This window comes from Bos indicus x Bos taurus, chromosome 26 (genome assembly GCF_003369695.1).
Source record: "Bos indicus x Bos taurus breed Angus x Brahman F1 hybrid chromosome 26, Bos_hybrid_MaternalHap_v2.0, whole genome shotgun sequence".
Classification (NCBI taxonomy): domain Eukaryota; kingdom Metazoa; phylum Chordata; class Mammalia; order Artiodactyla; family Bovidae; genus Bos; species Bos indicus x Bos taurus.
The window spans coordinates 17864543-17888646 of NC_040101.1; the positions used below are offsets into that span (position 1 = coordinate 17864543).

The 24104-nt window shown below is 49.6% G+C and overlaps 2 protein-coding genes across 7 annotated transcripts in view; one reads left to right on the top strand and one right to left on the bottom strand.

Annotated features, from left to right (window-relative positions):
* The window catches only part of NRAP (nebulin related anchoring protein), a 75396-nt gene extending 66591 nt beyond the window's left edge, over nucleotides 1-8805 (top strand). For 3 of the 6 annotated variants that reach the window (XM_027528626.1, XM_027528625.1, XM_027528628.1), the window contains exons 37-41: nucleotides 1082-1186; nucleotides 4739-4846; nucleotides 6628-6939; nucleotides 7889-8020; nucleotides 8555-8798. In XM_027528626.1, the coding sequence (XP_027384427.1) occupies nucleotides 1082-1186; nucleotides 4739-4846; nucleotides 6628-6939; nucleotides 7889-8020; nucleotides 8555-8659 (762 nt within the window). In that variant the 3' untranslated portion in view covers nucleotides 8660-8798. Of the gene's footprint in view, nucleotides 1-1081; nucleotides 1187-4738; nucleotides 4847-6627; nucleotides 6940-7888; nucleotides 8021-8554 lie in introns of all 6 variants that reach the window. The other 3 variants (XM_027528623.1, XM_027528624.1, XM_027528629.1) reach the window with 3 other exon arrangements.
* The window catches only part of HABP2 (hyaluronan binding protein 2), a 35496-nt gene continuing 19456 nt past the window's right edge, over nucleotides 8065-24104 (bottom strand). Inside the window, exons 3-13 of the mRNA XM_027528630.1 lie at nucleotides 22693-22803; nucleotides 21118-21225; nucleotides 19589-19705; nucleotides 18430-18549; nucleotides 17751-17922; nucleotides 16464-16561; nucleotides 14292-14547; nucleotides 13755-13897; nucleotides 12780-12914; nucleotides 11652-11797; nucleotides 8065-9393 (exon numbers count right to left, since the gene is read on the bottom strand). Coding sequence (XP_027384431.1) covers nucleotides 9229-9393; nucleotides 11652-11797; nucleotides 12780-12914; nucleotides 13755-13897; nucleotides 14292-14547; nucleotides 16464-16561; nucleotides 17751-17922; nucleotides 18430-18549; nucleotides 19589-19705; nucleotides 21118-21225; nucleotides 22693-22803 — 1571 coding nt within the window. The 3' untranslated portion in view covers nucleotides 8065-9228. The remainder of the gene's footprint in view (nucleotides 9394-11651; nucleotides 11798-12779; nucleotides 12915-13754; nucleotides 13898-14291; nucleotides 14548-16463; nucleotides 16562-17750; nucleotides 17923-18429; nucleotides 18550-19588; nucleotides 19706-21117; nucleotides 21226-22692; nucleotides 22804-24104) is intronic.

A 24104-nucleotide genomic window follows, 5' to 3' on the forward strand; every position in this document is an offset into this window, starting at 1 on the left:
AATGATAGCAACCATTTCATAAGATGGAGTGAATTAAATGAGGATGAAGTAAATAAAACTTCATGAAGCTTTTAGCAAGTATTTAGAATATAGTAAGTCCTCAGTAAATGTCCCTAGTTTGACTCATAATCATCACAATAGTAATACTAAGTATTGTTGATGGACCCTTACCAAACACTAGGTCATATATATCTTAATTGTCCATAGATGATAATGGAATTAAATCTTAACATAAGCCAATTAGGAAAAAAAGCAGCTATATAAAGAACTTCTTTCTACTGTATAATTTAGCCCCATTTCCTCTCTCCTGTATTAATTTTGAAGAATAGGAAATTACATATTTTCTTCTCTGAAATCCTCCAGGGATTGGATTTTTGCACACTGACAAAGCTGCCCCCTGCTCACAGAGTCCAAGTGCGGTACTGACCAGTTCATGTTTGAAAACACAAACTGAATTTGGGAAAGGGTTGGAATGTTAAATATTTTATTTCCTCTCTAAAACTGGATGAGACTCAACCACCTCCTAAAATTATTTGCAGTTTTTAGATCACTGCCCTAAAAATAGCCATTAAGAGAAAGCTTGATTTCTAAAATTGTGTCTTCTTGGGACACAGAGTAGACTATGAAAACTTTAAATTTCTTAAGAGATATTAAGGTGCTTAAGGTTTTTTAGCTGCTATGTCTTTTTATTATTTTTATTAATGTTTAGTAACAAAGGCATTGAGGCGTCTTGTTACTAGTAAAAAGCTTGAGCAAATGCCTGATTGCAAAGATTCTCTGAAATATCCACCCATCTTTTACTGTTTGTGAAACACAGGTACAGCAACCCAGGATGATGGTTTGTGACCCTTTTGGAGCAAAACCTGATGAATATTTTTAAATACTTAAAACCAGCTCCTCACCACCTGACCCTGGCCACTCGGGCACCTCCCTTCCTGGGTGGCGTCTGGAGGGATGCTCTCCGAGTGCAGGATAGCTTCTGCACCCTGGGGTGGGAGGGGCAGGAAAGGGCATCAGCCCCTCTTCACCTTGACTGCAGCAAATGCGGTTTCCCATTTACCGTGAGCCTTCTTCCCTGCAGCGCCTGTACAGGTCGGGGGATGCGGAATCCCGACACAGGTACACCCTGGTGCCCGACCACCCCGATTTCACCAGAGCCCGCCTCAACGCCCTGAATCTGAGCGACGTAAGTGAACCGGCCGCTCATGTGGTGTGTGCCCGCTTCTGTAATGTGATCTGTGCCCAAATGGGATTTTTTTTTTTTTTAGAAAGAATTCCTAGGAAGGGAGCTGGGAACAGAAAGCACCCTAGACTGAGAGTAGGATAAATGGCATGTATAACTTTGAGCCACTTTTCTCGCTGGGCCTCAGTCTCCCCAGCTGCAAAATGGGGATGGAGCTGTGCTAGCCGACTCCTGTGGTTCTGTCAGCTCTAGCATCTCAGTGCTGGGCATGACTCCAAAGACCTCAGTCAGGTGCTGGGCTCCAGTCAGAGGAGCGGTGCCCTGGCTCTGCCTGCTCTGCTTGTTCCCCAGACTCCTCTCCTTAGCCATTCAGAGCCTTGTAAGTTTGGAGACCGAGTGGCGCTTTCTCTGCTTTCTGCAGGTTAGAAAGACGCTGCAATTGTAGTCCATGGGATCCAAACACAGTCCGCTCCTTTGTGCCTGAGGCTGTGGCCCCCGACACGTCTGTTCCCTTGGATGTGTGCCCTTTGCATGCATCTCCAAGATGCTGTTTCCTCAGCCCGGGCTTGTTGTTGGCAGGGGTCGGAGGCCCCTGGTCGTAATAGAATAGGCGGCCGCTCTGCCGGCAAAGCTGTGATCCTGGGATAACAGGTACCGAGGCGGCAGAATCAAAAGACGCTGTCAGATCAGAATAACACAGGCTGAGTGTGTCGGCCTGGGGCCGCGCGGGGCCTCCCAGAGTCCGGCCATTCTTCCCGCCCTGGCCCGGCCATTGTGTCCTGGGGCTCCGTGCAGATCAACAGCTGCTGCTGCTCACCCCAGAGGTAGCCGCCTCACAGGGGTTGGCAAGAGGCGCCTTCTAGTTAGCGTGTGTGTTAGTTTGTTGCGTTTGTAAAGCCCTGTGGGATCCCACACGGTGAATGTGCTGCTGCTTTGTAAATATGAGTTATTATGACCATTTGATGCTTTTGAGGGATGCGCAGGTGATAATTTTAGAACAGCGGCTCTGGTGGGCTGACCTCCATCTGGGGAAGCGGGACCTCCCCCTCAGCGGAGCTCGGACAAAACATCCATCTCATTAATGCTTCAAGGATAGGGGAAGGCCAGGCCTCCATGTGAGGAGCTCCTGGAGGCCCATTGCCCTGGACACTGGGATAGAAGTGCCAGTCCTTCGGGGGCCCGACTTGAGGACAGCCACCCCGGGCTGGTGGCAGAGGCATCCTTCCTTCCACAAGGGGTGCCCGTCTGCAGAGTCCCGGAGCTGAAATTAGCCGCCAGGGCACGCGGGTATGGAGGACTCATGAACCTCTTTTGAAAGAGCACTTCTTCGGGGGCGTGTAGGATACGCACAATTGGATCAAGTGCTCTGTGAGGAAGATGTGGAGGGAAAGTGACCTTCCTGGGCAAAGAAAGCCATTGAGATGTGTAAGGCAGCCGAAATAACTAAAAATCAAATGACTCTAATGTGTGAGGATGAGGGCAAAGCTGTGCCCACTGTGATAAAGAAGAGGAACGCCCAGGGTTCCAAATCAAAGAGCCTGCGGAATCTAAAGACTCCCAGTGGCAAGGCAAAAACCTCAACAGAATTAAAAAAAAAAAAAAAAAACTCAGGGAGGAAGCAATGACAATCAAGCAAATAGTATACAGAGAGAAGCGGGGTGGGGAGACAGGGAGCCAGCACCTCGGGCAGAACCCCAATCTGGGCCTGCCCTTGAGTTGACTCCCATGCGGTGCGGTGGTAAAGAATCCGCCTGCCAATGCAGGAGACGTAAGAGACCGGGAGGGTTCAATCCCTGGGTTGGGACGATCTCCTGGAGGAGGAAATGGCAACCCGCTCCAGTATTCTTGCCTGGAGAATCCCATGGACAGAGGAGCCTGGGGGGCAACAGTCCATTGGGTGGCAAAGAGGTGGCCAGGACTGAGCGCCTGCACCATACTTACACTTGAGTTGACCCCCAGTTACAGAGACTCGGAGGCTGGGGTGCCTTGACACCAAAGCAGGGTGACCTTGGAGTTCGATGCTGTGAAAAGATTGGTGTTGTTTCCTAGCCCAGATCTGGTGGAGAATCTCACTAGGAAGGCGCTGACAGACCCCTTTCCAAGGAACGATAAGGGTTTTGACTCTGCTTCCTAGTCTAATTAATTTGTACGACCATCAAAACAAGGAAACGCAGTGCTAGAGGGGCTGGTTGTCTGTCATGATCTGAATTCCGCCGCACCTTCTACATACCTCTCAGTCCTTCCCCGCTAAACTCAACGACGACCCAGGAAATCTGATCCTGTTTGTGATCTGCTAATGAGGTGATGACCTTAGCGATGATTAGTTCTCTATTTCTAGGTACATCAACAGAGTAGGCATTTGGCTTCTGGTTTGTAATGTTGGGACTGGAAGAAGTGATGAAGGTAAAGGTGATGATGAGCAGCAGGACTTAACAAACAATGAGCTCCACCACGCTTGGCTCAAGCTTTCTGTGGTCCCCTCTAGTTCCAGGCTCGGTTGTGGGGTGGCATGAGGGCACTCTGCTTTTTTCTCTGCCACTCTTCCTCCGCTTAATCCCCCCAGTCCCCTGTAGAACAGAGTCTCAGCCTTGACCTCTATTCCCAAGTGACAAAAGTAAGGTTCTTAAGGGCCCCCTGACCTGCCGTGGCTCTGAGATGCGTGAGCGACCGAAACGGTCTGGGGCTGTCACTTTGTCATCTGCTGGCGATGCGCCTCACCTGCTGTCTCCCTTCTCTGCGACAGAATAAAGGACAGCCTTCCGCTGGGATCTCCAGATGACTCCTTTCATGGAGCCATTCCCTTATCTTGAAAAAAAAAATAATATGAGCTACATGAAGGCACGGGCGGTTTTGATGCCTCCGTAGGTGATGTGGGTCTACCTGAGGACTAAGAGGATGTGATTACAGACTCCCGGAGGGTGTGCAAGAACAACTTGAAAGGCGGAGAAATAAAAGAGGACGATGTGAAATGCAGGGGTCAGGAACTCGGTCAGGTTCCTGACGATCAATTTAATTCAGGTGAAGGCTCTCCTCTCGGTGCAGACTCCAGGAGGGCATGGGGGCTGCAGCACGCTTCACAGGGATAATGTGACGTGGCATCAAGGTGGCCCAGGGGCCCCCAGGAATTGAGGGGAGCCCGTGAACATGAGGGTACCAGGACCCAAGGAATAGGACCAACAGCATGTGGGGAGAAACAGGGTTCTTTAACTTTGCATTCTGGCAGCTGGAAGCTGCAAACTTGAGGTGCTGGAGTGAAAGCAAAGACAGGAAGGAGGAGGACAGGGGCATCTGGTACCCACAGGGTGTAGCAAATCAGCCAGACCCCGAGACCCACAAGAGCAGGGCCTGATGCTCAGGCTTTGGCTGAGCGTTTAGAGCCAAAGCCCTTCATGGCCAGAGCTGAGGAGGTCCTCAGGGTGGCCATGGGGCCATGGGCTCTGCCATCTGGGCGCCAGCAAGACAGAGGGTACCTGTGTAGGAATTACTCCCTCTGAGAACTAGCAGACATGGAGCTGCCCATTCGCCTCTCACTCATTTCTTTGTTTCCCCAACTAGAAAGTCTACAGACACTCCTGGGAGCAGACCCGGGCTGGCGGCTACGACTTCAGGCTGGATGCCATCCCATTCCAGACGGCACGGGCATCGAGGGAAATCGCCAGTGATGTAAGACCTCACGTTCCCTCCCTGCCTCTGTCTCTGATAGGTGTCACTCTGGTTTCCCCAGTTCTGTTGAAAGGCAGACCACTGGGAACCAAAGCTGAGAAAGTATTTCAAGTGAAAGGAATAAAAGTTGGCCTCAGTTTCTAGCATCTCAGCCAGAAATTTGGAATTAGGGAAGGTTTTAATTCCTATTTCCTCTCCTTCAAGAGAGGCGTTCTTAAATGTTGATGCATGTGGACAGAAACTAGAAATCAGTTAGCAGAGGACTGATTTGTTGACCTTCAATAAAGGGACCTTTTTTTTCAAAGCTGAAGTGCACTATGGAATAGAAAGAGATTGGGTTTCCCGCCTAGATTGACTTGAGTTCAGATCCTGCCTCAGTTGCTTAGGAGTGGGCTCTGTGGTCTTGAGCAAGTTGCTTAAATCCTCTGAACTAAAATTTCTCCTATGAAATAGAGATCTAATATTTGTCTCTATTGGTGACAGGATTGATGTAGAGAGAGTGAAAGTTGCTCAGTCGTATCCAACTCTTTGCCACTCCATGAACTATACAGTCCATGGAATTCTCCAGGCCAGAATACTGGAGTGGATAGCTTTTCCCTTTTCCAGGGGATCTTCCCAACCCAGGGATAGAACCGCGGTCTCATGCATTGCAGGCGGATTCTCTACCAGCTGAGCCAGCAGGGAAGCCCAGGGTTGATGTAGGAATGTAACCAAAATGGTTCAGTGTCATGTACAGAGCAAGGGGACAAAGCATGGCAGCTGTTATTATCGAAGAGGAAGACATCACTAACTAGATAGGAAGACATTACTAACTAGATACATGATCATTCATGAACAACTTGTCACTGGTTCAAAGTGAAACAAGTATAGAAACCAAGCATTTAGCAACACTTAGCAATGAGATATTCTGGCCTCCAAGCCTGAGATGGGTGGACTCCTCTGGCTGAGCAGAATAGAGGCCGGTTTGGGTTTATCAAATGCACCTGGTACTTTTTACATACTAATCACAGGCTTCCCAGGTGGCGCTAGCGGTAAAGAACCCGAGTGCCAATGCAGGAGACATAAGAGATGCGGTTCGATCCCTGGGTGGGGAAGATCCTCTGGAGGAGGGCACGGCAACCCACTCCAGTATTTTTGCCTGGGGAATCCCATGGACAGAGGAGCCTGGGGAATCCCATGGACAGAAGCTACAGTCCATGGGGTCACACAGAGTCAGACACGACTGAAGTGATTTCACACACATGCAGTCACAGGCAGAAGGACTACATATTGGACTTCGATGGATTGGAAATTTTAAAAAAGAAAGTGACTCAGTCCCGTTTTTCACTATATATGGTTTGAGGAGCACTGAGTTGGGTCCCTGAAAGCTGGAAAGAATCAAAGGATGAGTGGCTGCTGATAGAATGGGTGCACTCCTTAGCTGTTGGATTAACTGTTACCACAGCAATACCGTCACCTGCCGCTGGGTGGACGTGAGCCTGTGCAGGACATGAAGCTCAGCGCCTCTCGCTGAATCCTCTCAAGATCCCGTGGGGTGGAGGTTCCCGCACCCATTTTCACACCCATTTTACCAAGTTGGGAGACCAAAGCTCAGAGAGACTCAGTAACTGACCCGAGGCCACACAGCTAAAGGAAACAGAGGGAAACCCGGATCCCAGGCCTACTTGAATCCAAAGCGGTGCCCTTGACCCACTGCTGAACTTCCTGCTGAGAATCCCGAGGGCCGGCCCTGGAGGGAAGGGGGGCGCCCATGACCACCTCTCTGCTCCTCTGCCCTGCAGTTCCGGTACAAAGAGGCCTTCCTACGGGACCGGGGCCTGCAGATAGGGTACCGCAGCATCAACGACGACCCGAGGACGAAGCATTTCCTCAGCGTCGGCAGACTCCAGAGTGACAACGAGTACAAGAAGGACTTCGCCAAGAGTCGGTCCCAGTTCCACAGCCGCCCAGACCAGCCCGGCTTCCTCCAGGCCAAGAGGAGCCAGCAGCTGGCCAGCGACGTGCACTACAGGCAGCCCCTGCCCCAGCCCACCTGCGACCCAGAGCAGCTGGGCCTGAAACACGCGCAGAAGGCCCACCGGCTGCAGAGCGATGTGAGCTGCCCTCCCCTCAGGCCTAGGCCCTGCCTCTGGTTCTCTTCATCGGAGGTGTCCATAATCCCACGTCCCGTGTTACCCTCAGGGAGGAGCTGGGCTGCGATAGAACCTAGGAGACCTGAGATGATAGTGCCAGAAGAAATCACAAGAATCCCAGTGTATCGAGTCCTTCCTGTGGGCCAGGCTCCGTGCCAAATGCTTTCCATGCCGTGCCTCGTGGCTCTCACAGCCAGCTGGTTTACAGATGGGAACCGGAGGCTTAGAGCCATGAAGTCACTTACTCAGGATCCCATGGCAATCAGTAGCAGGTCTGGAATCTGAGCCCCATATGGCTTAATGTGAGAGCCCAAGGTCTTGATTGCTGTGCCTTAGTCTTCCCAGGGCTTTCCAGGTGGCGCCAGTGGTAAAGAACCTGCTTGCCTGTACAGGAGATGTGAGAGACACAGGTTCGATCACTGGGTCAGGAAGATTCCCTGGAGAAGGGCATGGCAACCCACTCTAGTATTCTTGCCTGGGAAATCCCATGGACAGAGAAGCCTGATGGGCTACAGTCCGGCAAAGAGTCAGACATAACTGAAGCGACTTAGCACGTACACGCTCTTTCCAAGGGATCTTAGTAGTCAGCAGCCTGGGCCCTTTATCTCTGAGAGGCGACTGAAGCCCCTAAATGGGAAATGACTTCCTTAAGGTTACAGAGCAGGTCTAGATAGGAGCTCGGCCTTGAACCCTCACTGCAGCCCCCTTGAGTAGAGCAGTGCAGAGGACAGCGCTATGCTGGCCTGACCCCCAGCACAGCGCATCCGCAGTGCCAAGGAGCTCCTGCGTAAGGCGGCTTGGCTCCCACGTCCTGCTTTCACTAACAACATAGTCCCCCGGGCAGCCTTTCCAAGCCTCTCCACTCTAGGCCCTGCTGACCTATTCCTCTTGCCTCCCTCGTTCCCCCAAGGTCAAGTACAAATCAGACTTGAACCTGACCAGAGGTATTGGCTGGACACCTCCTGGCTCCTACAAAGTGGAAATGGCTCGGCGGGCTGCAGAACTGGCCAACACGAGGGGCCTGGGTCTCCAAGGGGCTTACGTAAGTAGCGGGCTGGCAGGCAAGGCCACGGGGGAAAGGCGAACTCAGTTGTTTCTTTTCAAACTTTATTTTTGGCCAAAGGTTAGCTGGCTCTAAAGATGCGTGCAATGCAGCTCAGGCAAGGTGCCTAATTTCATGGGTCTGAGATGACCAGGCGGATGACACCTGGGTTAACTTCCTGCGGGGTTTTCTCTGAAGTCACAGCCATTAGTTCTTCGGAGGCGAGCGTGCCGGGGCTACATCAATCCTGGCCACGCGGGCCAGGCTGTGCTGACTGCTTGCTCGTTACATGCGCGGAAGGGGTCAGAGCTACGCTGTCTACCACAGTCTGGGTTTTGAACCCTACTTTGTTCAGAAGAAAGGCGCCCCGTCTAAATGAGAGATGGGCTCTGCTTCTTTCTTTTTCTTTCCGTGAGGTTCCTTTTTCTTGGGGAGGATGGAAGAGGGAGAAAGGAAGGAGAGGGCGAGCTTTTTAGACAGCTTGTCTTGTGGGAGCTTCCGCTTCACTCAGGGAGGTGTGTTTGGTTTCTGCAGGGGGGGCCGGAGGCTGTGGAGCCCAGAGATGATCAGAGCGGGTTTGTAAACCCAGATGCCACCGAGATTCTGCACGTCAAAAGGAGGAAGGCCCCGCTGTTCTGAGTGGGCGGCGTCCACCCTTGGTTCTTGGGAGAGAAGCTGGAGAGGAGATCTGCACGCCAGAGACATGGCTTCAGTCGGAGCCAGCTGTGAAAACGGCGCCCCTGCCCTAGCCCTCCCTTATTAAAATAACAGCTCCCTGAAAGTGGGTGGAGAATGTTGTGTTTGGTCCTCTAACACCTAGCAGTGGGTGGCGCGCCCTGTCGTGCACCTCGAGTGTCTGAGGAGCAAAGACGTAAAGGTGACCCCCACCGATGCTGAGCCGTCTGAAAGCTCTCACTTGCCAGTGTCCCAAGTGAAGGCAGGCTGTGAACACTGATTTTCTAGAAGCTACGGTTGTTGGAAGGGAAGCAAACGTCACGCACTTCAGCTTGATTCTCTCATTTCTGGGTTTCCCAGGAGGGAGCCTGAGGAAGCGGGGGCCATGCTGGTCCCTGGTGCCCTGGGCTGGGCAGCAGTGGTCTCTGCTGAGAGCCTGTGTACTCAGAGGCTCCGGGGGCGTCCATTGCTGCCCACAGGGCCTCGCCTTGTCTGGGTGTTCACAGGACGGGCTGTGAGCCTCACAAGACACCTCAGAAGCTAGCCTCCTTCTCCATGGTGGCTTTGATCCACGTTAGGAATTTGGTCACCTGGGTGTAGACGCCTGGCCTCTTCCCACACTCCAGGCCCCAGCTCACGATCCCATAGACGTAGGAGGTGCCGTCCTTCTCACAGGTCAGAGGGCCTCCGGAGTCGCCCTATGGGAAAAGATGCAAGAGTCCACTCTGTGGTTCAGTATACACTCAGACACCCCTGCCTTCCGTGAGGGGATGCTGGGGGGTGAGGGGTGGGATTGTTGGCCAGCCCTGGGGAAAGTGGCAACAAGGTTCTTCCTATGCCTCATATGATGCAGTGCTCCGAAGGGAGAGAAGCAGATACCAACCTGTGTCCTAAGTCAGAGAGGGCTTGGCAGAGAAGCCATGGGGCCAGGCCCAGGTCATACCCTGACTTCCTAACCCACCGTGACTCAGTGATGCAGGTATTACTAAGGGGCTCTCGACTTCTCATTCCATCCTGGGATCTAGCAGGGGCTGGAGGGATGCCCTGTTTGGATAGAGCACCTTCCAGGGCCTGCAGGGCACACACTGGTCAGGAAGGATGGGGTTCAGAGGCAGCATGGCCATGATGTTCAGCATGGTCTATGGGCTTAGATTTACCAGTCTCCAAGCCAGGCTGTCCATCTGCTGGCCTGTGGAGCCTCCATTCTCACACTGTAAACCATAGGTGGCCACAGAACCCACCCGAGGGTTCTTGTGAGGACTAAGGTTTGTAAGGCTTATGGGACAGTGCATGGTTCACATTAAACCCCCAATTAGAGTGGAGAGGAGGAAGATGGTGAGGAGGGCAGGAATGAGAAGGACAGCTCACACACACACATACACACACACGTATGTGCTCCCACTTACACACCTGGTAGGATATTTAATGAATTATTTCTTTCAATCTTAGCCACAGTCTCCCAATTTTATGGATACCCTAGTTCCATTTTATAGATTAGACACTTAATGTTGGCTAATTATTTGAGGGCAGCAGATTGAATGTTTGTGTCCTCCCTGCCCTGCTCAAATTCCTGTGTTAAAGCCTAATGTTTTATCAGAAGATAGGGCTTTGGGGAGGTAATTAGGTTGGGAGGGTGGGGACCATGCACAGGATTAGTGCCCTTGTCGAAACCTTGTGGCTCAGTTGGTATAGAGTCCACTTGCAACGCAGGAAGCCCAGATTTGATCCCTGGGTCAGGAAGATCCCCTGGAGAAGGAAATGGCAACCGACTCCAGTATTCTTGCTTGAGACATCCCATGGACAGAAAAGCCTGATGGGCTACAGTCCTTGGGGTTGCAAAGAGTCAGACACAACTGAGTGACCAAGCACGCATGCAGAAGGGACCTAGAGAGCTCTCTCTCTTTCTGCCACATGAGGACACGATGAGAAGTTGGCAGTCAGAGAGGGTCCCACTGGAACCATGCTGGCACCCTGATCTCAGTCTTCCAGCCTCCAGGACTGTGAGAAACGTCTGTTGTTTAGCCACCCAGTCTAGGTCACTTATATAGAAGCCCAGGCTGACTAAGCCATTCAGTGACTGACAGGTCACAAAGTAAAGGACAGAAGCAGGTTTCAAACCTTTGACTGTCTTTTTAAAATCCTGCAATATGTTTCCTTATCCATCTTCTAGGGACTCAGGGAAAATCACTCCCATCTGCTCATACCCTTCCTTTAAGTAGGTAGATACCTGCGGCTCCTTGGAAAAGGACAGAGGGTCACAGGAGAGCCACAGACCCTGAGAGTGACCATGATTTCCCATCCCAAAGTAGGCTCGAGGCTGCAGATCACTGTTGAGTTTCTTTGTAGGGAGGAGCTCAGGTTTGAGGGTGCCCATGCTTGCCCCCCAAAGTCCTGTCTGGGGGTGGGTGTCAGGCAGAATCTAAATTGGCTCTGGCCACAGGGGAGCCACTCAGCCAGTTAGTGTATTAGGGGTAAATCTCCTTCCCCCTTCACACACACACATTTAAATCCTAATGGTGACTCAATATTGTGAATTCTCTGGCCCCTCATCTTTCTCTTTCTAACCACTGGTCTTTGCAAATGTCCCCTGCTTATTGGGATTTGCAGACAAGCTGCCCAGCACTGAGGGCAGAAACACCCTCTTCACATTTTAACACAGAGGAGCAAGTTCTTGCTCTGCACTTTCCACCCAGGAGCTGTGGACCAAGATAATTTCTCTAAGCATCTGTACAATGGTGACAGTGACATCCTTCACCAGACTGGTCAGAATCAAATTCAACAACAGCGAGCAGAGTGACTGCTAGGTATTGATGCTGAGCCCTCAGAGGACAGATGTGCCCACCTTGACCGAATGGCAAGTGGGTCTCTGCCCCTCCTCCCTGCCCGGGGCTCTAAGTGCCCTCTGTGCCCCTGTGTGAGGCCCTGCTTTCTCCAAATGCCACGTGGAGTCTCTGACCTGGCAGGAGTCTTGTCCAGGCTTCTGGAGGTTTCCTGCACAAATCATGTTGTCATCGATCGAGTGGTCATAGAGTTGGCGGGAGTTGCATATTGTGTTACTGATCAGCTTGACCTTGGCATCCAGGAGGTGGCGGGACCCTTCTCCTGAGGGGCAGAGAAAAGATGTTGCCACTGTAGAGACCAGGGTGGAACCTGCCCCACCAGAAATCAGCAGTGGTCAGAAGAGGGCCACCTGCCCCAAGTTCAGGCAGTAGGGGTTTTTCTAGGAGATGGGGAGAGAAGCCTACTTGAAATGATCCTTGCCTTCCATTATTAAGAACAAGATTGGAAGGGAGGGAAATCTATTTTGAGTATTTGAGAGACACTTAAGATACTACTCCTGAATTTCCATATTACAGGGCACATGCATTGGAAGGACTGATGCTGAAGCTGAAATTCCAGTACTTTGGCCACCTGATGGGAACAGCCAACTCATTGGAAAAGACTCTGATGCTGGGAAAGGAGGAAGGCAAAAGGAAAAGAGGGCAGCAGAGGATGAGACGGTTGGATAGCATCATCTGCTCAATGGACATGAATTTGAACAAACTCTGGGAGATAGTGAAGGACAGGGAAGCCTGACATGCTGCAGTCCATGGGGTCGCAAAGAGCTGGACACGACTTAGTTACTGAACAATAACAATATAATCTTGTCAGTACTATATCTACTTAGGAAAGGAGGAAATTCTCCATGGATGCAAGATCAATACCTGGTGAAAGTCAAGGAGCTAGGGGCTAGGGCCAAGGACAGATATGGAGATCAGAGGAGACTGTGAAGGTGATGAGATTTAACTAGAGCTAGAAAGATGGTCAGGAAGATACCCTGGAGTGGGAAATGGCAACCCACTCCAGTGTTCTTGCCTGGAAAATCCCACAGACATTGAAGCCTGGTAGGCTACTGTCCGTGGGGTTGCAAAGAGTCTGACATGACTGAGCACATACACAGAAAGCTGGGGCAATCTCTTTCTTTTGATAAGTCATTTTGAATGTAACTCTGATTTCTAGTCCTGGAGGGCAGTTGAATGTGACCCTTTCTTGTCTGGTGGATGTAAGTCACCTGAGTGGCAGGAGAATGCATGACCAGACTCACCTGTTTCTGTGACACCCCAGCCGGAGATATAGCACTCAGTCCCAGAGAGAAAGGGACCATCGGGCAAACAGACAGTTTTCACATATTTGGATTCCAGGGCACAATGACCATCCACTGGCTTTAGCTTGAGCAAGGCTAGGTAGAGAGAGGGGAAATGGGTGATGAAAATCTCTCTGTCAAAGAAGCATCAGCTTCAGCTCGATTGGAAGGTGGTTGTAGGAAAACCCTACTCCCAATACCCCAAATTCTTCTGTCATCATTTCATGCTTTTAACCTTCACCTGGGGAGGAGTCATAACACTTCAGGCTGAGAGTAATGCTAAGGAACAATAACTGAGTTTGAAATCATTTTGAATACCATTTTGGAAAAACAGGCTTTAAGTGGGGGGAAAGATGTTGAGGACAGAAGAGCCTAGTCGGCTCCCGTCCAAAGGGTCGCACAGAGTCGGACACGACTGAAGCAACTTAGCATGCGTGCACAGTGTTGAGAAGGGAGAGTGAGAAGTGTGTGAATGAAGAAATACAGAACTAAGGAGCAAGAAGCATAAGTACATCATTGCCTACCAGGTGCCAGATGTACATGGGACATATGTACATCATGTCACTTAGCACACAGGGGAAGTGAACAGCTGGACATCAGTGTCCCTGTTTCACAGAAGAGGGAATTGAGACTTTGAAGGGTGAAACCTGTTAGGAAGTGGGGGAGTAGGGATTCAAGACTGAGCTCTGCACAGCACACCGTTCTTTGCATCGGATGTTCCTTCCCCTCAGTTTAAAAGTTTGTGCACATTTATCTGCAACACTAACATAGACCTTTCAGAACTAAAACGCCCTGGAAGAAATGCTCTACCTTACAGGGTCTATGAAAGACCTGCGCAGAGCACCTTCCAAAACCAAGCCTCAACTTTCTGTCAGTAGAGAAATCCACCCAGGACAAGAGAAGTGGGAAAGCCACAATAGAAGAGAAGAGACTTGCCAATATCGTTGTAGGGAATGTCGTCTATTTCAATATAGTGGCTGTACTTGAAAATCTTCTGCACCCCAAAGCTCTGCTCATGGAATTCCGTCTTCGTCAGGTCCTGGTCTCCAAGTACCACTTTCAGATATTTGGTTTTTATCCTGTAAGAGGAAAGTATAATGATCAGGAACTAGTCCTGGAATTTGAGAGGCTGGAGCCACACCCGTGAGCTGTGACCTTCACAGATGACCTGACTTCTCGCCCGGTGGCATCCTCATCTGTAATCATGGTCTTGCTCACAGAGCTCTCCTGCCGGTCATTCAGCAGTCAGTTTTGAGGCTTGACTGTCATAACACATGTAATGCATGTGGTAAGCATTCTACACACGGGAGCTTTCTTCTGTTGTCTGGTTTTAAGGAGACACACTTTTGCCCTTGGAGCTAGGTCAGACCCCCTAGTCCTGCCAGAGTTGTCAAGATGCTGATCAGATGGGAAGGGGACAGCACCCCCTGGGGATTCTGGCCACCCTGGCCTCTGCTCGCAGCAGGCGCTTACTCAGTGCAGTGGGCAGCAGTCAGCACCCAGCACGGGTGGATCAGCGCCCCCCCACAGTAGTGGCCCTGGGGCGTGGAGACGGTCAGTCGTAGGGAGGTCTGCAGGGATGCCTGCCACGGGTGCTTGCCGGCCGTGCTCTTAAAGCCTCCAAAGATCCTCTTGACCTTCTTCTCTGCTATCTCCGTCCTCCCGCAGGACCCAAACTCAGGAAACTTGGTCAAGGGCTCAGTGGGTCTTCCCTCTGGGTTGGCAACGTCTGTAAAACACAGAGAAATAAATCACACTTCCACCCTCCCTCTGGGGTCTCAGAAGGACCTTATCAGAGATATGGCTCTGCCTTAGAAGCTGAGCTACTGTCCAGAGCTAAGAGACCGTACTGGTGCATACAGGATGAGCACGTGCAATTAACATTTGTTGGCAGAATTCCCTGATGGTCCAGTGGTTAAGACTCCGTGCTCTCACTGCTAAAGGCCCAGATTCAATCCCTGGTCGAGGACGGAAGATCCCACAAGTCCACTCGGTATAGTGAAAAAAAAGAACACCTGCATGCTTATACATACCCTTAAAAATTTGTTGAGCACATTGATTAACACAAAGCAAGTCTATAGAATTAATGATGAAGATACTGCTTTTTCCTTCTTATTTTGATGTGCATACAAACACATAGAAATGTGTATGATTTATATATGGAATCTAAAAAATACAACGAATTAGAGAATATAACAAAAAAGAAGCAGTCTCGGATATAGAGTATGAACTAGTGCTTAGCAGTGGGGAGACAGGGAGGAGAGGCAAGACAGGGATTAAAAGGGACAAACTATTAGGTATACAATAAACTACAGGGGGTTATTTTGTTTTACAACGGGTGGAATATAGTCCATACTTAAAATAACTATAAATATAGTTCAACATTTAGAAATTGTGAATCCTTCTAGTATATACCTGTAACTTACATTAACACTGTATAGCAAGAGGATTTCAACAAAATGTGCAAATAAGTATCAGTTAGAAATCCATCTCTGGTAGTTTAGTTGCTAAGTTGTGTCCAACTCCTTGGACTGTAGCCCACCAAGTTCCCCTGTCCATGGGATTTTCCAGGCAAGAATACTGGAGTGGGTTGCCATTTCCTTCTCCAGGGGATCTTCCAGACCCAGGAATCAAACACAGGTCTCATGCATTGCAGGCAGATTCTTTACTGACCTCCAGTTATGTATTTAACTATGTTAATGCACACATAGATTTTTGAAGGCTTTTTTGGTGCCTAGGGGAAGATACCCAGATGACAGAGTTGGGTAGATGAGACATTTGCACAGATTATTGTCAATCAAAGGAAAGAGCAATAAGAGTTGTAGGGTGGTGCCCAGTCTATTTCATGAGGTTTGTAAGGAGTGAAAGGTAGCGCTTCACTTGGTAGGTCATGGAGGACTTTCTGGAGGAGTGATTGAAAGTCACAGTTGCTCAGTCATGTCTGACTCTTTGTGACCCCACAGACTATAGCCAACCAAGATCCTCGGTCCATGGAATTCTCCAGGCAAGAATTCTAGAGTGGGTAGCCACTCCCTTCTCCAGGGGATCTTCCTGACCAAGGGACTGAACGCAGCTCTCCTGCACTGCAGGTGGATTCTTTACCATTTGAGCCAGGAGGAGTGATTACTTGGGGTGATTCTCAAAGAATGGTTAGATATGGACAAGAGCGAACATGGGACAGAGCAAAGGCACAAAAATGAAACTGTTCAGGGAAGCAATTCCACTGATCAGGGCAGGAGGGTGCATAGCTTCAGATGTGGGTAGAGAAGTGGACCAAGGCAGACTTTTAGAAAGACCGTGAAGCTGGAACTCAGTCCATGTTGTATCCTGAGAGGCTGTGGAGGCTCAGCCAATGTTTGATCCCCACTGTACGCTGAAGGCCTGGCACAGCACCTGGCATACGGCACGCAAGCGGCCAGTATTTGCTGAGTGCACTGACTGGGAGCCAGGAGGCCTGAGTTTGCAAAGCTGTCCAGGTCTGCTCGACCTGGGAGCAGAGGGTCAGGGAGCTGGGTTGCCACCAGGTTGGCAAATGGTGAAGCAGGTGTGGAGGGAGAGTAAGGGTCGGGGAGAGAGAGAGTTCCAGGAACTTCTGTGGATCTACAACCTCCCCACTCCCAGACCTCCAGGTAGCCACAGTCTTACCTAGGGCAGAGCAGGCAGGGACATCACAGTACTCCCATTTCACCTTCACATTGTTTACTTTAATGAAACACCAGGGCTTTTTGTCTCCATCTGGGTTTCTAAAAAACAAACAACAAAGTAAGCCGGGGTTGAGGCTTGGTGAACCCACTGGACTTCATTAAAGGACCTTTGGGTAAAAGAATATCAAGTTCTTACACCCTCTGCCCCCCCATACCCAGAGCTAACTTCCATTCCATTCCTCCAACAGGTTAGCAAATCTTGGCATATAAGCGTGGTTATAGCTCTGGGACCAAGTTAACTTCTGGAGGGGAATCTCAATAACCAGAAAGTAGTTCACAAACTTTATGCCAGATCCACAAGACATAAATTGTTTTGCAGGAAAATAAATGAGATCCCTATTAAAGACCCTTCTTTGTTAGGAACATGAAATAACTACAGAAACAGGGCGAGAGAAGGGCTCCTTTGCCCAAAGTTTCAAATTTTGAGCCTGAGAATTCTCTGAGAGAGTCTACCCTGCAGACAATCCCATGGAAGGAACAGCTCAAGATCAACGAAAGTGGAAGGGAACTTGTGTGTTGTACAAAGGAAATCCTTCTGCTTAATGGAACCAGTTGAAAGCCATACACAAAATCCCTGTTTCTATATGGAGACCGTATAGAATGTCCTTGGCCTTGGTCAGACAATGAGCAGAGGGAGGAAGGCAACAGAATGGTCTGGAGGCAGCAGATGGGGAAGAAGGTAACTAGTCATCACCAGGGATGGAAATAACATTATTCTTTTCTGGGAAAGCCTGCACATCCTTGTGGCAGAGACTGTAAGGCTCACCAAACCTTTCGTTTCCTCCTCTGATGTTCCATTTCTCCCTTGAAGTTTGTGTGGGACCATGTGACTATTTCTGGTCAATGAAATACGTGTGCTGAAATGATGTGTCACTTCTAGGTTGAGGAGGTAAAAATCTCATCCTCCATATTCCAGGCTCTCCTTGCCCTCCCTGGATATTTGAGTAACTCTGTGGAGTTACCCAACCTACATGACACATGCAGTGTGAGTGAGAAATAAACACTGATGTTTTCAAGCCACTGGGGCTTGGGGTTGTTCGTTACAGCAGCATAACCTAACCTATACTGAGTTGGAAAATCTTCCTATTGATAGTAAGCTGATGAGTTTCAGTATTCCATTTCAAAATCTCTAAGCTGACTCGGGAAAACTAGGAGCAAGGTGAAGGGACAAGCAAATCCTCACCCTGACAAGTAGCCAAGGCTGAGCAGAGACGTAGGTGAGTTTTACCTGCAGAAATTGTGCTCCCCAATCCCGTGGGCCTCAGCGTCCTCCATAAACATGTTGTACTTCTCCTGCAAGAGGAGGTGGGAGTTCCAGTAAAGGCATGTGTGCTGGTGGATGGTCTTACTCACTCTCCCTCGGTAAGAGTAGCCGTCATCAACGTAGCAGTCATCAGGACCTCGGAGAGAGCAGGCAAGGATGTGAGAGCTGAGGCCAATGCGTGCCGCACCCGGAAAGGACTTGTCAGCTGTATCAGGTGTGAGAGGACTGGCCTAGATACAGATCACCCTGAGATTCCACCACAGGTCCCAGAAAGAAGGTGGCTTGCAAATGTTCCACCTTCAACCCAGTTTAAAAACACAATCTCATGGGGGTTGGGGATGGCAACTGAATTCTTTAATTTTGGCTCAAACAAGAACTGGTGCACCGAGGGGCATTGAGGTAGGTGCATTGAGGACCGAGGATGCCCAGATGTATTTGACTTGCCTACATATATCCCCGTTGATTACATCCTTTACATGGAGCAGGACACACACTATGCCCTTTGGTTGGAAGGCTGAGGCAATAGCAGTGCTTGGGAATCTTGACTTGAATCCTGTTCTGCCAAGTCCCCAACAGATAAAGGATTCCAGAGGCCTCCTGTGTGGCTCTGAGATTCTGGAGAAGTGGTGGTAGAGACCCATACCTATTTCACAGAGCTTCCCCTTGAACTGGTCAGGACAGGCACAGGTGAACTTGGACCTCCGCCTCTGCCGGGAGCAGGTGCCACCGTTTTGGCAGGGATTTGGCCTGCACACAGGAACCACTGTGAACACAGGGAGTGGGTCCAGGAAGACTCTTTAGGAGGAGTTGCAGCTACATCTGAGCTGATGAGGAGATGTTGGTGGCACCTTTCTGGTGTCCATCCTTTCACAGAAGGTGGGTCACCAAAGGGGAAAGAGACCCACTGGCATGCTAGTAAACATACACACACACCCTAAGGATGTAAACAAACGTGGGTGAGACAGTATGACAGAGGCCAGCAAAAGTGAGTATATAAGTAGACACGTCGTTCAGTGAAAAACAGCAAGATGCATGGACTGAGCAGGAATTTGGGGCCAGTCTGAGCTAGACTGAAACTTAGCTCTGCCCCTTGATAGCTGTGTAACCATGAGCAAGTTAGCTAACCTCTCTGAACTTCAATTTCTTCATCTGTAAAACTCTTTCTTGTAGTGTTTTTGGAAGAATGTGAGAGAGAATGTAAGTCCCCTGGGACAATGCCTGACTCGCAGCAGTGGATAAATATACATGACTCGTTCTAGGAACAGACTCGGAGAAGGCAATGGCACCCCACTCCAGTACTCTTGCCCGGAAAATCCCATGGATGGAGGAGCCTGGTAGGTTGCAGTCGATGGGATCACTACGAGTCGGACACGAACTACGAGTCAGACACGAACTGAGCGACTTCACTTTCACTTTTCACTTCCATGCATTGGAGGAGGAAATGGCAACCCACTCCAGTGTTCTTGCCTAGAGAATCCCAGGGATGGGGGAGCCTGGTGGGCTGTCGTCTATGGGGTCGCACAGAGTCAGACACAACTGAAGCGACTTAGCAGCAGCAGCAGGAATAGACTGGGGCTTACTTCCTAGCAACGGGTTTCAAGATGATTTTTTTTTATGGGAAGGCACACAGACTGGTCAATTCCCACTGGACTCTCCAGGGATAGTGAATATTAAAAAGTCTTAGTTAAAAGGGCCATCAAAACTTTGGGTTGGTATCTGGACTTCACACAGTAGGATACTGACATCCTAGGCATAAGTCAGGGTAGAGAGAGCTTAGCATAGAATAGGCTTCCAGAACTTACCTCTGGAGCAGTCTGAACCCCTGTAAGGGTGTTTGCAGGCACAGCGGTGGTAAGGAGGACTCTGAGTAATGAGACAGTCTCCCCGGCCACAGGGGTTGTTTTTGCACTTGTTTTGCACTGTGGGAGACCAATAGAGAAGTTTTGCCAAGTACAGGATGTTATTTGGGGCACATTTTACATTGAAAGGTACTTGCACAGTACAATATTTAGGAGGTGGTCCTGGGAGAGGTGGTGATGGTGACTGGTAGAGCATGTGCCCTTGTCCATGGTTCTGAAACACCATGCCACCACCACCCCCCCCCCATCCCTCACACTCCCCCCTACCCCAAGAAAATTTCCCTCATCCTTGGGTCATGGATGATTGCTTCCCAGTTCCTTAAGAGTTCCTAGTGCTCATAGCCTTTATTATTCTATCTTTATGAGCACTTTGATAATTTTAAAACTTCAAAAAATCCAAATGGATCTGCAATTTGAGCTTCTCCACTTTATAGCTGATTTTATGTTCCATTTACAATTTTGTCACTCTTCCAAGAAGTGGAGGATAAGCTCAGATACTGTGCTTGTGCCTGATTTCCCAAACCATCCTGAAGCATTTATTTAGACTTTGTAGTGTTGAAAATGATAGGACGGACTTCCCTGGTGGCCTAGGGGCTAAGATTCCATGCTTCCAGTACAGGGGGCCTGGGTTTGATTCCTGGGTGGGGAACTAGATCCCACATGCTACAGTTAAGAGTTTGAATGCCACAACCAAAGATCTCACGTGCCCCAACTAAGACCCAGCACAACCAAATAAATAAATGAATATTTTTTTAAGAAAATGGTAGGAATAATTGAAAAGGGCACAGAGGAAAGAAGTCAACCTCAAAACCCTCACTGTCTCCCCCACCCCAGTTATATGGTCACTAGATAGGACGGAATCCAGGTTTTCTCTAAGGGTATAATTGGCCCAAAAGAATTCTATTCCCAATGCCTTATCACCTCATGCTATGCCCACAAGAGGTCACTAAAGGCAGACACAGCTTTTATCAGAGTCTTCATGAGTGAGGATGGCAGGAAGAGAGAATCAGGCCCCTGCTGGAATCAGGCCCCAGATCTCTAATTCCTGCTCTTCTCCCAACTAGGATGTGTGACCATGTACAAGTCCTCTGTGTACTCTGGTCTCCCTTTCTCTAACAGGATTGGGCCTTATGTGCCCTGAGCACCTTCCTGCTCCCCTATTTGAGAACACTGTTCTGTTGAAGTTGGTCTAAACACTCTCAACAACAGTAATAACAAGCCCTGATCAGGATCCAGTTTTTATCTCCTCAGTGTTCTCATCTGTGGAATGGACATATTAGTCCAATCTAACACGTGGGGATGAGGACTCAGGAAGATGTTGCCTTGACCGGGCTGAGGAATCCTTTATGCATAATATAATATGTGTGGTTTTCAGCCTTTCCATGGGATTTCTGAGAGCCTTCATTAACCCCCTAGAAAGTGCCTGTTATTCAACTTGGAGGAAAGAGTGGATCTGGTGAAGGTACACTCACCATTCTGACATCTGTTTCCAGAGAAAGGGTCTGGACAGCGGCACGTGAAGGTGGCCCCACTGACGAGGCAGTCCCCACCATTTGTACAGGGGTTGGACAGGCATGGGTCTAAAGCACATGAGCAGAAGTCAAGGTTTGCAATGAAAAGCAGGCGAGACACCCCCCTTCGCTCATGGGATTTCTGCCTCCTGCCCCCAAATAAAAGAGGAACTACAGAGCCAGTTATCAGGGAAAGGGGGAAACATGCTTTGCCCTTAAAGATCCAGGAACACTGCCATCACAAGGGCAGAGGGAGGGATTCGGGTTAGTAAGAGGAGAGGCGAGAAGGAATCGTGCCTGTCTCCCTCGGCCTGGCTTTGGATGGGGCCTTTCTCCTGGAGTAACTCCCCTTTCCCGTCATCACTGTCTCTCTCCTCCCAGTCTCGCTGGGAGTGCCACGGGGTCTGTCTCTGATGCTGAAGGCATTTCACAAGCCTGAAGACCTCCCCTACTCCCAGTGCCCAGGGGTGGAGGTCAGGAGTGGGGAACGAAAACCCACCCCTAATGAAACACCAGCCTTCTGAACATCAGGAAAGAAGACCAAAGCAAGAGGGGGACAGAAGAATTGACGGCGAGGAGGAAATGACCCAGTGGCCTTCATCTTTCTTCAACTACTTGTTCAGTTAGATTTTGTCATATTTCATCTGTGCCTTTGGCTTTTCATGGCTGTCTGAATGGATCTTCCCTTGGGGAATTCTTTATCCTTCTGTTCACACACATTGTTCTTTGGTTCAGGAACTAGGATCCCTGGGCCTGGCTCTTGTTTTGATGATCCCTTCTGATGTTCCCCTGATGCCCCGGATCTTGGCCCTGCCTTCCAGGCCACTTCGCAGTTACACAGCTTTTATTCCAGCTGCTAAGTGCTTTCCATTCCTTCTCCTGGTTTAGTCACGTGCCTGTGCTTAGGCCCCGCTTCTCATTTTCCTTTCTGTCCCTTTGCGTGGGTTAGGAAGCCACGGAAACAAAAACAAAGGTGGCCGAAGCACACGTGTGAATACACGCATGCACACGCACAACCTAACAACCGTGCAAAGCTTCCAAAGAGCGGAAAGAGAAAGGAAGACACAGCGCAGCTGAAGGGGAAGTCCCAATGCCAGCTGTGCATTAGCTACAGTCTGCTGCCTGACGCTAACCGAAATTCTTCTGCATAATTAGGACCCGCATGTCATGAAAGCTCTGGGAATGACTTTGAACATGACTAACCCACAGGGTCGGGAGACCTGAATGACGATGCACTAACTTGCTGTGTGATCTTGGCTAAGTCAGCTCCCCTCGGCCTCACTTGCTTCCCCTGTCATTTGAGGATGGAAGAGATGGTCTCAAACAACCTCTCCAGTTTTCACAGTATATGATTCTAACTGAAAAAAAAAAAAAAAACAAAACCAAAAAGCCACTCTAAATAACTTTTTCCAAAACCTATTTTATGATCCCATTCAGAGAGGAGGTGGTGAGCCCTTGCATGTGGTCATATGTAAACTCCCTGCTGGGTGGGCTGCTCTCCTTTCGGGAGGGCCCCCAAAGAGCTTTGGTACCCACCATCCTCTTCGTAGTACCAGTCAGGGTTGTCAGAATAGGCAGGGGTACTGCTGGCGTTCTCTTCCTGGTTATTATACTCTTGGCTGTACTCATACTGGTCAGGAGTCCAATCTGCAGACATGGGAACAGGACAGAAGAAACCCTAATTGTTAGACTTAAAGAAGCCACCATTTTATTTCACTGAAAACCCCATTTTCTGAAGATTTCTAGGTCCTAAAAGAGGCTTCCTGTGTCTTTTCAGCTCCTGACACTAATAGGGTGTATAGAAGGGGTCAAGCATTGTGAATTTTCATTTGAGGGGGTTGTTATGACCCAGTGATCCAGTACTGGCACTTGGCAAGGTCAAGAGTACGTGATTGGAAATGGGAAGAAGATGTCAAGTTCTGGCTTTTCGCTAACCATGACCTGGGACACAAGCCAACTGTGTTCTCGGTGCCTCAGTTTCCTCACCTGTAACAGGAAGATGACTGGGGTCTAGGAATCCTCCAAGTTGCTATGCAGATCTGCCCAGGGTCAGATCCAGGGGCACTTGGATGCCTTGTTGGGTGGTTCTATGAATGAAATTTCTCAGTGGGACTTTACCAGTCACTTCAGCTCAATCAAGTCAAAGAAATTTGTCACCTCCCTTTCGGTCACAGCATCAAACTGCTCCCAAGTTATTTCTATAGAGTCATCATAACCGTTAATATTTACTGAGTCTTTACTATGTACCAGGCTCGGTACTAAGCATTTTACATGAACCATCCCATTTCATTCTCCTGAAAATCTAGGAAGTGTGTTATTATCTCTACTTTAAACCACACACTAATAGATGTAGCTTATGAACAAAGGCAGCTTATCTCCGCACAACCCCTAAAGTGCACACTCTCCACTTCTTCAGCAGGCCTCTCACACTGCCTCAGAGAATTCACACTTACCCTTGTCAAAGGGGTCCAGTCATTCCCACTGCACATCCAGCCTGTTAATTAGGAATCACCCAAGAACAGCCTTGAGAAGGTTCACAGATCCTGCCCACTGAGAGAAAGGGCCGTGTGTGGCCTTGGCCATGGTGGTAAATCTCACACTAGACCAGTCCACTGGGGAAAGCAGGTGTGTGTAAGGCTGGACCCAAGCTCTTTGTTGTCCGGGGCTTTGGAAGATGTTGGTAGCTCTGCGACTGACAGAGAGAAGTTTGGGATTTAGGAGAAGTAGGGTTGACTTTGCTCTCGCCAGCTGGCAGGAGTGTGGCAAGCCGGCAAGCTGAAGCCGCAAGAAAGCCCTCCGGAGATGCATATGATAATGACGTAGGGGCAAATGCAGATAGCCGACTTGAAAGGGCACTCCCACAGAGCCAGCTGATGGCTCGGAGGATGCCACTTTACCTAAGCCTGATTATCAATCACATTATCTTACTGGTCTCTCAGTCATTCCCT